This window comes from Gymnoscopelus microlampas (genome assembly GCF_963454915.1).
Source record: "Gymnoscopelus microlampas genome assembly, chromosome: 14".
Taxonomy (NCBI): domain Eukaryota; kingdom Metazoa; phylum Chordata; class Actinopteri; order Myctophiformes; family Myctophidae; genus Gymnoscopelus; species Gymnoscopelus microlampas.
This window is the reverse complement of record NC_139951.1, coordinates 5,390,381-5,405,457: the sequence shown is the minus strand read 5'-3', so window position 1 is coordinate 5,405,457 and position 15,077 is coordinate 5,390,381. Positions and strand designations below refer to the sequence as shown.

The following is a 15,077-nucleotide window of genomic DNA, read 5'->3' as shown; positions in this document are numbered from 1 at the left end:
ACGTATCTCCCCCCCCCCCTTTTTTTTTCTTTTTTCTTTTGTTGTACATAGTATTATATGTATGTATATATGTATGTATAGATATATATATATATATATATATATATATATATATATATATATATATATATGTGTATAGATATATATAGATATATATATATATATTCTTGCTGTTTTTTTTATTTTCTTTGTGTAATGATATTCGAACTGTGATGCCACTATATATGTCTATGAATTGAATACCAAGGCCCTCATTGGAAACAAGTCCGCAAGGACTTTTATGAACGGACCTGTTAGACAAAGTATTTTAAATGTAAATGTGTTGTTTTACATTTTTTGCCTAATAAAATATTCAATCAAAAAAAAAAGCCTCACACCCCTCAAACACCATCGTGAAGTTTGCAGATGACACGGTGGTGGTGGGGCTGATCACATGAGATGATGAGACGGCGTACAGAGAGGAAGTGTCCAACCTGGAGCAGTGGTGTGGAGAGAATCACCTCCTGATGAACGTCTCCAAGACCAAGGAGGTCATAGTGGATTATAGGCGTGGAAGGGACCCACAACCTCCTGTCTCCATCAACGGCGACGTGGTGGAGAGGGTGGAAACATTTAAGTACTTGGGGGTGAACATCCACGAGAAGCTTAAATGGGAGGCACATACATCGGTGGTGGGGACAAAGGCACAGCAGCGTCTGTATGGACTCAGACGCCTCAAGAAGTTCGGCCTGAGTCCACGGGTCATCAAGGCCTTCTACCGGGGGGCGATCGAAAGCCTGTTGACAAGAGAGTACAGACAGGGACCAGAAGTCCCTCAGAAGGGTGGTGCAATAAATCTCTTGAATCTTGAAATCTCTTGAGACTTCGGGAGCAGGAAATGGATTCACAACGGAGCGGTGCCAGACCCAAATCGCAGAGGGCAATTTTTTTTTTGCACTGGCAGATTCGTCTGGTCCCAGGCTATGTCTCTCCAGCTCTTTATTAAATGATTACTATCAGAATATAGAGCTTTAACCTTTTAACAAAAACCTTTTTGTTTTAACCAAAATATATCACTTACCCTACCTTTATTGAAGTGGTTGTAAGGACCCTCTCAAGGATCCCCAGGGTCCATTAAAATGTGTTAATTTAACACCAAAATCAGTTCAACCACCTTAACCCTATACACATAAGCTAATTGAAAATAGCCAATCTACAAGCTTATATTGCGTCGCATCACGGCACGTTGTAAGCTTGTAGATCTCCCATTTTTAGAAAAAAATGTTGAGAAACTGTGTTTCTCAACATGGGCGGTACAGCCCCCGCTACTAAAGCCCTATTTTAAGCTTTTTATTTGTTTCTAAAATAGCTGAAATGGCCAATCCAACAACCTACCCATGTCTCCTAGGGTATGTACCCTCACAAAAACATGCAGTAATCCTGGTCTCTATACTGTATCCCTGTATCCTATTTACAGGGATGTATCCCTGTATCCTATTTATAGGACTATGCACATGTGTCATGTGTCTCGCTAGCCAATCACAGTGCTGAATAGAGTCAACCTATAGTCAGCCAATCACAGTGCAGCTAGTGGTTATCACAGTGATGGAAGCTCACTTAAAGAAAAGTATAGATTTGCATTGAATGTGCAGGGGTTAGGGGTGTACAATGGGTGGCCAATCACAGTGCAGCAAATGTCAATATACCAACCTCACCTATAGGGGCGGTTACACCGCCCAATAATATATATATATATATATATATATATATATATATATATATATATATATATATATATATATATATATATATATATATATATATATATATATATATATATATATATATATAATTTAATGTTATGGCCAAAATAGGGGGCCTCAGGGATTGTTTAACGACTTTTTTAACGACATGTCGGCGTTCTGTTGACATCTTCCGGACGACAGTCAGTTGGAGTAACGTCAGTGGGTATTCTATGTAATGACATTATCACCACACAACGACATCACAATGTCGTCATCATAACCATGTCCCTTAAAATGAAACGTTGAATAAACAAAATGTCAGTTAGCAACTTATATCAAAAGTTATAGCTGCCTTTAACGCGTTCCTCTGAAAGTTAGCTGTCAACACTGCTGAACAGACTGTCTGCTGTTCAGCGCAGGGATTACATTGCTTCTATTGGGAGATCAACAGTAATCTGCTTCCTCCATTGGCCAACCCAACCCTTTGGCTTCGTGGACTTGTAACTTTGGCGTGTTTGTGTCACTGAACCAATACGTTATATCGTGCACACATTATTTTACAGAGCAAGACTTCCACGAATCAAACTTGATCTACTTTGTGAGAAATGTTCCGTTGGACGGTACATCTGAACGCAGAAGGACTAGAAGGATGTGATTATACTGCTGTTGCAGTGGAGCACAAGGTTTACACCTTTGGGAGAAGAAGTAGTGACACTGCCATGGCGCCGATTGATGTGAACGTCTTCAACACAGTGACTTTACTCTGGACGAAGTTGCCTCCAGTGACAACCGGGAGAGGAGATCGTCCCCCTGAGGTTCCCTCCAACCGCTACGGCTACACATCTGTGCTGGTAGAACATATCATCTACATCTGGGGAGGGTATCCTTACTGCAACATGCTTTATTCATTTGATGTGGACACCCACAGATGGTTGAACACCAATATTTCCGGGACAGTTCCAGAGGGGAGGTACGACCACTCAGCCTGTGTTTTGAGGAAGATCATGTATGTGTATGGAGGACACAAAAGGAATGGATTCACTGATGACATCTACAAGTTGGACACCAACACAATGGTCTGGTCTTTGATTGACACCAGAGGCACTACAGCACACGTTTCATCGGGTCACTCTGCCACCATCATCGGGACAAAGATGTTTGTATTTGGGGGTGGAAATGACAAGAAAAACAACAACATCAGAGTGTTTGACACAGAGACTAACTGCTGGCTGAACACATCTTCTTCACAGCTTCACCCAAAATTACGATGGAGTCATTCAGCCTTTACCTACAATGAAGAGCTGTACATATTTGTTGGTAAAACCCGTAACGAGACCTTCAATGATCTGTGGAAAATTAACCCAGAGACCTTCTCCTGGAAGGAGGTTGAGCCAAAGGGGAAACGCCCGTCTCAGATTTATTGGATGGGCTGTTGCATGGTGGGAGATCGTATCATCCTCATTGGAAGATGGAACACTGACCTGTACATCTTAGACTTGAGTCCTAGTCTTAAGACGCTATGCAAGCTTGCAGTCATTCAGTACGATCTGAAGCAGTCTGGACTCCCACACAACATCAGATGGGAACTGGCAACCATGAAGACCAACAACAACAACAAAAAATAATAAATAAATAATACAAATATACTACTACTACTACTAATAATAATAATAATAACTAGAAAAAGTGCTCCTCGGAGCACAACTCTCCGCCAGAAGACTTGTGTTGGTTCGAAGGTCGCGAAGGTCGCTATCCCTCTTGTATATGTAAGTGTCCTATCCATCCTGTCTGGGTAAGTGTCCTCTTCCGTTCATTCTGTGTAAGTGTCCTATCCCTCCTGTCCTATCCGTCCTGTCTATGTAAGTGTCATATCCCTCCTGTCTATATAAGTGTCCTATCTGTCCTATCTGTCCAATAAGACAGATAGGAACAATTGGACCGCGACTACTTGACTACTTCCGGTTCGAAGGTCTGGGAGTGAGCTAGTGGCCGGATTTTCAGTATTGGAATCTGGCTTATCACAGTGACACATGTATTTATAGGTCGCTATCCCTCTTGTATATGTAAGTGTCCTATCCAACCTGTCTGGGTAAGTGTCCTCTTCCGTTCTGTCTGTGTGAGTGTCCTATCCCTCCTGTCTGTATAAGTGTCCTATGTCATATCCCTCCTGTCTATATAAATGTCCTATCTGTCCTATCTGCCAATTATGTCATGCCATGCAGCCATTTCATGGTTCCCGTCTTACCTCACTCTGACAGTGGCGGAGACACTGTCAGAGTGATGCCATGTATATATAGGCCCGGTGGCGTCACTAGCCAATCAGATCACAGTATTTCACGTGTCACGTGAGGCTTGACCAATCGGTGTGTCATGTTTAGAAAGTGAAAACGCAGTGATAACAATACTCTCCTGGCGGAGAGTAATAATTCATAATAATACAGAAACTGACTGGCACAGATTAATGACCCACAAATAACTTGAGAACAGTCCATAATGCTCGTCTATATTTGTCAGTGGAACCATTGATAAGAATGATCTTGTTTGGTATCTGCACCAAATTATCACCTTTTGATTGTTGTTTGTGATGATTAATAATGAGACCCATTTAGAGTTTAATGTTTCAATATATCAGTGTAGTTATTTAACAGTACATACTAATGCAGGTATATTTTAAGGTTATACAGGTTTTTTTTTTTTTTTTTTGGGGGGGGGGAGAAGGTAATAATCACATTGCGACAGTCCATTTTAATGTTAAAAACAAAATAAATACAACGTCTGTTATTTGGTATTCAATAAGATGTCTAAATGAATAAAGCAACAGACAGGATAATAAACATTTTCTGAGCAGAAACTCAGCTACATTGTAAGTGGCAGCGGTGGAAAAAGTACTCAATTGTTTTACTTAAGTAAAAGTATCAATGCGGCAATGTAGAAATAAGGCGTAAGAGACCTGGATCTTGAAAGGGGGGGCACAGGCAAAATCTTGTATGGGCCTCAGTAGCACAAAATATTTTCAGAAGGGGGTCCGTGGCCAAACATTATATCGTTGCTGTCGGGCAGAAACCTCCTGCCTGTTTATTTTTTTTGGAAATTAATGCCCTACTTGTACATATGCTGCAGTCACAAAATACTTTGAGATGAGGGGTCCGCGGACAAATACATATCATTTTGCGTGGTCTTTGAAATGGAAAAATAGTTTAAGAACCAGTTTCTTACAAAAAAAGTTGAGTTAAAAATGTTTGCTTTAAAAAAAAACATACACATTCAAAGATTTGCACAAATTTTCACGATATTTCAACAACAAAAAAATTGCATATCTACAAGCTCATAGCGCGCTACGAGCTTGTAGATCAGCAATGTTTTTTGAATAGCCTAAGTATGAGATAATGGTTAAAGTTGTTCAAATCTAAAATGACAGATGCTTTCCCGGTCTAAATGGGTCAACTTGTCCATTCAGGACATGGTCATGGTTCAGAACATATCTCCATTCAGAGAACTGCTACTCCGATCGACTTCACACTGAAAATTGGACTTCCTAAGGGTCTTTCAGCAATATACACCCGTCTAGTGTGAAATGGATCGGATGAGCGATTCTCTTCAAAAAGAAAGAAAGCAGACAGACAGAGAGTCCTGGAATTTATTCACCTGTTTCCTAGGCTGTGTGTTTTCCACTTCCTCGATTTGATCCAATGAAATCCAACAAACTGGTCAGATGACCAATGATATCAAATGAAATCGACAGGAAGTGGAAAACACACACAGCCTAGGAAACAGGTGAATACATTTAGACAAGTGATTCCCAACCTGTGGATAGGGGCCCACTGGAGGGCCGTGAGGATATTACAACTGGGCCCCCAAAAGAATTGGCAAAACATCAAGATTTGAATGATGATATAACATTAAATCAGCACTATGTCATTTCTGTTTTCATAAATAAAATGTTGTCCAAACTCGTAGCTTGTAGATCTGCTATTTTTGAACAGCCCAAAGTATAAAATAACACAGCAGGGGCGTCGTTAGGCGGGGGGTTCGGTGGCTATAGCAACATTGGTGGCTATAGCCACCAATGTTTTATCCAAAGCCACCAATAAAAATAAATCTTTTTTTTAAAGAATATATATCTATAACCCTAACCGAACCCTACCCCTAACCCCAAAACCGAAATAAAGTAACAAAAAACGGGGAAAAAGTACCCAAATCCGCCGAAATCCGCAAAAAAAATAGCGCGCACGGGGGGAAGGTTGCCTCGGGGCTAAGCCCCCAACCTAGTAGAGACCTAGCGACGCGTCACAGTATGCATTCCCGGTCTTAATGGCTTAAAGACATTCATTGTCCTTTGGACATTTCATCCACTCGTTATGTGACATGTGAGCCAATAGAAATAATGCTGCTGCCCTCACATTCTCCCCACAATATTACCCATGGCTTTGTGTTAATTGAGGACAAACCGTTTCATCTCATGACGGTCACATTACAATAAAACATGTAGGCTCAATGAAATGATCTGTCTGCACTACATTCATCGTTAACATAACTTCATACAGAAGAATATGAATACACACAAAGATTAGACAACTGTTACAAAATGCATTTGTGCATTCTGGTGGATCAAGGTAACAGCTGCTTCAGAAAGATGCTGACGCAAATCCATGGTTAGGAAAGGTTAAGACTTATATATCCTTAATGAAATGTTATTACTTATAACCTACTGTAGCTTACACCTTAAAGGTAGGGCAAGTGATTTTCTTTGGTTAGAATAAGTGTTAAATAGCTCTATATATTCTGATAGTACTAAAGAGTGTTTGTTCAGTAACAGGAGTCTCCACATCTCTCCTAGCCTCGCATAGCCAGACTATATCACTGCGTGGATATGAGGCGGGATCAAAACAATGGCTCTGTACGCAAGCAGGGCCGCATTAAGACCCCTCAGGGCCGTGGAACACCACAAAATCAAAGGCCCCCCCAGTGGCGTAATTTCACGCACATGCACGCGCGCGTCGGGTCTAATTCGGGTCTAATTCGGTCTAATTTGGGTCTAATTCGGTCTAATTCGGTTCTATTTGACCAATATAAATCAATTTTTTTTCTTTAAATACACAAAAATTAAATACACAATTCTCACAGGGCCCTGCAGGCTGCGGGCCGTGGAACACAAGTTCCACTAGGTTCCACGATTAATGCGGCCCTGTACGCAAGTGGTTAGACCTACAACCAACTACCAATTACAGTCTCCCATATTTGAATACTGGACCCTGATTGGTCACCCCAGACTTTGGGAGTAGGAAATGGAGCGGTGCCAGACCCAAATCGCTGAGGGCAATTTTTTTTGTTGCACTGGTAGATTCGTCTGGTCCCAGGCTACGTCTCTCCAGCTCTTTATTGTCTCCGCCAGGCCGAAAGGCATGGCGGGAGAGTATGTTTTACCCCCTGTCCGTCCGTGTGTGTGTGTGTGTGTGTGTGTGTGTGTGTGTGTGTGTGTGTGTGTGTGTGTGTGTGTGTCATTCTGTCTTGTCTATGTACAGCTAATCTCTGGCACCGTTGGCTTGATCGCAGCGAAACTGTGCACACACAGTCCCTAGATGCCAAAGCCGAACCTCTGCTCCAAAGTTTTCACATGGGCCTTTTATAGCGCCACCAGGAGGCCGATTTGTGCAAAACACATTTTTGAACAGTAGTCCTACAGATTTTGGCCAAAAATCCCCCGAATCGGTACACAGTATCTATATAGTCATTAAAAGAAACGTCTCATTTCAGATTTTTCATATTCCATCCTGATCGGCAAAAATTGTCTTTCAAAGTTTGCAGGAGTACTCTGTTTCGAACAAAATGCCTCAAATCATGAACACAGCATGCAATTTCCGTGGAATTTTGCACACACATTCCCATTAGGCCGAGGAAGAAATGCCATTTGAAAATGTTCAAATCAGCCTCATGGTGGCGCTGTAACAGGCCGATTCGTGTTTTTACCTATAACTGCACCGATCAGTGTAAAACTTTGTATGCACACTCTCTAGAGGCCAAGGACAAACCTTTGCCCTGCATTTTTCACATTTGCCTTTTATAGCACCACCAGGACGCAGACTTGTGTAAAACACATTTTTTGATATTAAGTCTTCATATTTGATCCAAATTTCACGCAAATCGGTACACGTGATCTCTATAGTCATGTGATCAAGACAGATCTGTTTGATTATTCATATGCCATCCTGATTGGCTAACATTGACATGTAATGTTTGCAGGAGGGGCCCGTTTTGAACAAAATGCCGCAAGTCATGAATGCAGCGTCCGATTACGGTGAAACTTTGAACGCACATTCACACTATGTTGAGGAACAAATGCCACCCTTTTAACATTGGCCTGTTATAGCGCCACCAGCAGGTTAAATTTAGCAAAACACATTTTTAGAACAAAACGCCTCAAATCATGCATGCAGTGTCCGATTGCCGTGCAAGGCCTAGGAATAAATGGCATCCTTTTCACATTGGCCTATTATAGCGCCACCAGGAGGCCATAATAACCTACCTGACCTGGCGGAGACTTGTGCTCCTCGGAGCACTTTTTCTAGTTAAACATAAAATGCATTTTCAGGTCAGGATGCCAATTTTATCCAATCAGGATAGAGAACTCAGACAGGATACAGATTAAACTAGAAAAAGTGCTCCTCGGAGCACAGGTCTCCGCCAGGTCAGGTAGGCTATTGTGGCCTCCTGGTGGCGCTATAATAGGCCAACGTGAAAAGGGTGCCATTTATTTTTAGGCCTTGCACGACAATCGGACACTGACTGTATTCATGATTTGAGGCATTTTGTTAAAAACATGTGTTTCGCTAAATTAGACCTGTTGGTGGCGCTATAACAGGCCAATGTTAAAAGGGTGGCATTTGTTCCTCAACATAGTGTGAATGTGCGTGCAAAGTTTGAGCGCAATTGGACGGTGCGTTCATGATTTGCAGAATTTTGTTCAAAACAAGCCAATAATGCAAACTTCAGATGTCAATCTTAGCCAATCAGTATGGAATATGAAAAATCAAACACATCCGTCGTGATCACATGACTATAGAGATCACGTGTACCGATTTGCGTGAAATTTGGATGAAATTGGAAGGAGTAGTATAAAGAAAAATGTTTTACACAAGTCGGCCTCCTGGTGGCACTATAAAAGGCGAAAAAGGTGAAAAATGCAGGGCAAAGGTTTTTCCTTGACCTATAGGGAGTGTGCATACAAAGGTTTACACAGATCGATGCAATTATAGGTAAAAACACGAATCGGCCTGTTATAGCGCCACCATGAGGCTGATTTGAAAATGTTCAAATGGTAGTTCTTCCTCGGCCTAATGGGAATGTGTGTGCAAAATTTCATGGAAATTGCATGCTGTGTTCATGATTTGAGGCATTTTGTTCAAAACGGTGCACTCCTGCAAACTTTGGAAGACATTTTTAGCCAATCAGGATGGAATATGAGAAATCTGAAAGACCCGTTTCGTTTAATGACTATAGAGATATTGTGTACCGATTTGTGGGATTTTTGGACAAAATCTGTAGGAGTACTGTCAAAAAATGTGTTTTGCACAAATCGGCCTCCTGGTGGCGCTATAACAGGCCCCTGTGAAAAATTTGGGGCAGAGGTTTTGCTCTGGTATCCAGGGACTGTGTGTGCGCAGTTTGGCTACGAGCAAGCCAACGGTGCCGGAGATTAGCTGTACACAGACAGATCGAATGACGGACGGACGGACGGACACACGGACGGACGGACAGGAGGTAAAACATACTCTCTCGCCATGCCTTTCGGCCTGGCGGAGACAACAAGTGAAACTGGAAGTGATGACACAAAGAAATGAGCAGAACATTTTTGAACTGGAACACTATAAAAACAAGTCTCCGCCAGGTCAGGTAGGTTATTTTGGCCTCCTGGTGGCGCTATAATAGGCCAATGGGAAAAGCGTGGCATTTCTTCCTAGGCCGTGCATGGCAATCGGACACTGCATTCATGATTTGAGGCATTTTGTTCTAAAAATGTGTTTTGCTAAATTTGACCTGCTGGTGGCGCTATAACAGGCCAATGTAAAAAGGGTGGCATTTGTTCCTCAACGTAGTGCAAATGTGCGTTCAAAGTTTCACCGCAATCGGAGGCTGCGTTCATGATTTGCGGTATTTTGTTCAAAACGGGCCACTCCTGCAAACTTTAGATGTCAATCTTAGCTAATCAGGATGGAATATGAAAAATCAAACAGATCCGTCTTGATCACCTGACTATAGAGATCATGTGTACCGATTTGCGTGAAATTTGGATCAAATGTGAAGGCTTAATATCAAAAATGTGTTTTACATAAGTCGGCCTCCTGGTGGCGCTATAAAAAGCAAATGTGAAAAATGCAGGGCAAAGGTTTTTCCTTGACGTCTAGAGAGTGTGCATGCAAAGTTTTACACAGATAGGGACAGTTATAGGTAAAAACACAAATTGGCCTGTTATAGCGCCACCATGAGGCTGATTTGAACATTTTCAAATGGCATTTCTTCCTCGGCCTAATGGGAATGTGTGTGAAAAATTTCACATAAATTGCATGCTGTGTTCATGATTTGAGGCATTGTGTTTGAAACGGAGTACTCCTGCAAACTTTGGAAGCCAATTTTTACCAATCAGGATAGAATATGAAAAATCTGAAATGAGACGTTTCTTTTAATGACTATAGAGATACTGTGTACCGATTTGTGGGATTTTTGGCCAAAATCTGTAGGAGTACTGTCCAAAAATGTGTTTTGCACAAATCGGCCTCCTGGTGGCGCTATAAAAGGCCCATGAGAAACATTTGGGGCAGAGGTTCTGCTGTGGCATCCAGGGAGTGTGTGTGCACAGTTTCGCTGCGAGCAAGCCAACGGTGCCGGAGATTAGCTGTACACAGACAAGACAGAATGACACACGGACGGACAGGGGGTAAAACATACTCTCTCGCCATGCCTTTCGGCCTGGCGGAGACAATGAAGCTGACAAATGGGTACTCTCTGCTGATTGGCTGACATTTTGTCACCTATCTGAAAAAGTATTGTCTGTTTATTAAAGAGCTGGAGAGACATGGGAGACTCATGTTACTGAACAAACACTCTATAGCAATGATTACTATCAGAATATAGAGCTTTAACCTTTTAACCTTTTTTAAACCTTTTTTGTTTTAACCAAAATATATCACTTACCCTACCTTTATTGAAGTTGTTGTAAGGACCCTCTCAAGGACCCCCAGGGTCCCATTAAAATGTGTTAATTTAACACCAAAATCAGTTCAACCACCTTAACCCTATACATATAAGCTAATTGAAAATAGCCAATCTACAAGCTCATATTGCGTCGCATCACGGCACGTTGTAAGCTTGTAGATCTCCCATTTTTAGAAAAGAATGGGCGGAAAAAAATGGGCGGTACAGCCCCCGCTACTAAAGCCCTATTTTAAGCTTTTTATTTGTTTCTAAAATAGCTGAAATGGCCAATCCAACAACCTACCCATGTCTCCTAGGGTAGGTACCCTCACAAAAACATGCAGTAATCCTGGTCTCTATACTGTATCCCCCTGGTCAGCCGTAGGCACCTGATGGAGGGGAAAGGAACTGGTTGGAATAACTTGTTCCTTCCACGCGCTACGTCCTACCGGGGAACCTCCCCCTGTCAGGTGATAAGAAGGCTCGTTGGCTCTCATGCATTGAAGGAGGCATGAGCTCGTTTCTGGGCTCCCTAGCCTGGCAGGGGGAGTGTAGCGCCCAGGATCACTTAGACGATTGGCACTGGGTGAAAAAGGGTTTCAAAATCGTGGGATATTAAAAATATTTGGAAAAGAATCACACCCAGTGTGAAGTGGGCGGTGTGGTCACCCATGACTCACTCAAAAAAAAACATAAATGTGTTTTTTTTAAGTGCATAGTCCTATTTATAGGACTATGCACATGTGTCATGTGTCTCGCTAGCCAATCACAGTGCTGAATAGAGTCAACCAATAGAGTCAGCCAATCACAGTGCAGCTAGTGGTTATCACAGTATGGAAGCTCACTTAAAGAAAAGTATAGATTATTAGCATTGAATGTGCAGGGGTTAGGGGTGTACAATGGGTGGCCAATCACAGTGCAGGGTTAGGGGGGTACAATGGGTGGCCAATCACAGTGCAGCAAATGTCAATATCCCAACCTCACATATAGGGGCGGTTACACCGCCCAATAATATATATATATATATATATATATATATATTTATATATATAATTTAATGTTATACCCAAAATAGGGGGCCTCAGGGATTGTTTAACGACTTTTTTAACGACATGTCGGCATTCTGTTGACATCTTCCGGACGACAGTCAGTTGGAGTAACGTCAGTGGGTATTCTATGTAATGACATTATCACCACACAACGACATCACAATGTCGTCATCATAACCATGTCCCTTAAAATGAAACGTTGAATAAACAAAATGTCAGTTAGCAACTTATATCAAAAGTTATAGCTGCCTTTAACGCGTTCCTCTAAAAGTTAGCTGTCAACACTGCTGAACAGACTGTCTGCTGTTCAGCGCAGGGATTACATTGCATCTATTGGGAGATCAACAGTAATCTTCTTCCTCGATTGGCCAACCCAACCTTTGGCTTCGTGGACTTGTAACTTTGGCGTGTTTGTGTCACTGAACCAATACGTTATATCGTGCACACATTCTTTTACAGAGCAAGACTTCCACGAATCAAACTTGATCTACTTTGTGAGAAATGTTCCGTTGGACGTTACATCTGAACGCAGCAGGACTAGAAGATTATACTGCTGTTGCAGTGGAGCACAAGGTTTACACCTTTGGGAGAAGAAGTAGTGACACTGCCATGGCACCGATTGATGTGAACGTCTTCAACACAGTGACTTTACTCTGGACGAAGTTGCCTCCAGTGACAACCGGGAGAGGAGATCGTCCCCCTGAGGTTCCCTCCAACCGCTACGGCCACACATCTGTGCTGGTAGAACATATCTACATCTGGGGAGGGTATCCTTACTGCAACAAGCTTTATTCATTTGATGTGGACACCCACAGATGGTTGAAGACCAATATTTCCGGGACAGTTCCAGAGGGGAGGTACGACCACTCAGCCTGTGTTTTGAGTAGGGATGGGTATCGTTAGGATTTTTACGAGTCCGGTTCCGGTTCCGGTTCTGCTTATCGGATCCGGTTCCTATCGGTTCCATATTTCGGTTCCAAAATGTTAAAAAAATAAGAGGTCAAATGTTTATTTAATAGAGATGCACCGAATGGAAAATTCTTGGCCGAAACGAATACCGAATACAGGAAACACTTGGCCGAAAACCGAATAGCCGGAAATTATGAATTTAAAAAAAATATATATACATTTTTTTTTAAAGTTTTTTGTACCATTGCTGCCATGGCTGTGCCTCTGTTGTAGAGCTACATGATTATGGCAAAACTTATCATAACTATAATGGGTCCATATTGAGATCAGTTATTTAAAACATTTATTTATTGTGTAGAATTATTGATTTACTATTGTATAGTAATAAAATACAATATGCCACAAAACATTACCCTGCCATATTCAAGAAATTAAAACAAATATTGAATAGCCTAGCAAAAGGCATTATAATGTCTGCATTTGCATTATTGCACACACAGCCAAAATGCATTAATAATATTAGGTCTGCCATTCCTTCCTTTTGAAGAAGTCACTTTCAGTTTCATTTTTGAAAGACACACACACACACACACACACACACACACACACACACACACACACACACACACACACACACACACACACACACACACACAATCAAACAGAAGCGTTCACAGCTGGTGTTAATTATTTAGCCCTGCGCGAGTTCTTAACTAGCGCTGGTTTTCCAACTAACGTTACACCCTCTGACATGTGGATTCTAGTTTTCAAGTTGACAACAGCAAATCTTGGTTACAAAGTTTGCAGGGCAGGTTATTCCTTTCCTTACTACTTCAGTTCAGATGGTGGTGAGTGAGTGAGGGGAGGGGGGGCGATGCGGGGAGGAATGAGGCTGGGCTGAGTGCGCCCGTAGAGAAGCAGCAGTGTCTACTCTTCCATACGGAGAGACGCTACTGATCTATACTTCTCCATACATAGGTGTTTTACCGGATTTGTGATTTTTGCTCAGATTGTGCTGTTTGTGTAGGACTTCTAACGCCTTTGTTTGAACGGCTTTTAGCGCATCTAGGAACCGATATGCAGAACCGAAATTACATATTTTGTTTGGGTACCCGGTACCGACAATTTCTTTATCGGTTCCGTACCGGAACCGTATTTCGGTACCCAACCCTAGTTTTGAGGAAGATCATTTATGTGTATGGAGGACACAAAAGGAATGGATTCACTGATGACATCTACAAGTTGGACACCAACACAATGGTCTGGTCTTTGATTGACACCAGAGGCACTACAGCGCACGGTTCATCGGGTCACTCTGCCACCATCATCGGGACAAAGATGTTTGTATTTGGAGGTGGAAATGACAAGAAACACAACAACATCAGAGTGTTTGACACAGAGACTAACTGCTGGCTGAACACATCTTCACAGCTTCACCCAAAATTACGATGGAGTCATTCAGCCTTTACCTACAATGGAGAGCTGTACATATTTGGTGGTAAAACCCGTAACCAGACCTTCAATGATCTGTGGAAATTCAACCCAGAGACCTTCTCCTGGAAGGAGGTTGAGCCCAAGGGGAAACGCCCGTCTCAGATTTATTGGATGGGCTGTTGCATGGTGGGAGATCGTATCATCCTCATTGGAAGATGGAACACTGACCTGTACATGTACATCTTAGACTTGAGTCCTAGTCTTAAGACGCTATGCAAGCTTGTGGTCATTCAGTATGGTCTGAAGCAATCTGGACTCCCACATAACATCAGCTGGGAACTGGCAACCATGAAGAAGACCAACAACAACTGAAACAAAAAAAAAAACATTTTGGAGGTAATTTCAATTAAATTAGTGGGACAGGATGTCCATGATGCTCGTCTGTATTTGTCAGTGGAACCATTGATAAGAATGATCTTGTTTGGTACCAGAACCAAATGATCACCTTTTGATTGTGGTTTGTGATTAATAATGAGACCCATATAGAGTTTGATGTTTCAATATATCACTGTAGTTATTTAACACTAAATACTAATGCAGGTATATTTAAAGGTTGTACAAGTTTTTTTTCTAGCTTTTTTTTTTCTTTTTCGGGGAAGAAGGCTAATAATCACAGTCCATTTTAATGTTAAAAATAAAAACATCAAAATAGGTTTTTTGGTATTCAATAAGATGTCTAAATGAACGAAAGACCCGTTTTCTTAAAATGACT

General features: G+C 41.8%; 2 protein-coding genes across 2 annotated transcripts; both read left to right on the top strand.

The window, feature by feature from the left end:
- Positions 1–2,329: 2,329 nt before the first annotated feature.
- Positions 2,330–3,349, top strand: LOC311059621 (kelch domain-containing protein 3-like; the record flags this gene model as incomplete). Its single annotated transcript, XM_084077626.1, has 2 exons — positions 2,330–2,825; positions 3,090–3,349. 2 exons carry the CDS (start codon positions 2,330–2,332, stop codon positions 3,347–3,349), a joined length of 756 nt encoding a protein of 251 aa, XP_083933752.1.
- Positions 3,350–12,463: 9,114 nt separating this feature from the next.
- LOC311059620 (kelch domain-containing protein 3-like) lies at positions 12,464–14,677 on the top strand (the record flags this gene model as incomplete). The annotated part of the gene is made up of 3 exons (XM_084077625.1): positions 12,464–12,819; positions 14,086–14,257; positions 14,435–14,677. The coding sequence occupies 3 exons, from the start codon at positions 12,464–12,466 to the stop codon at positions 14,675–14,677; spliced, it is 771 nt and encodes a 256-aa protein (XP_083933751.1).
- Between the last annotated feature and the right edge of the window lie 400 nt (positions 14,678–15,077).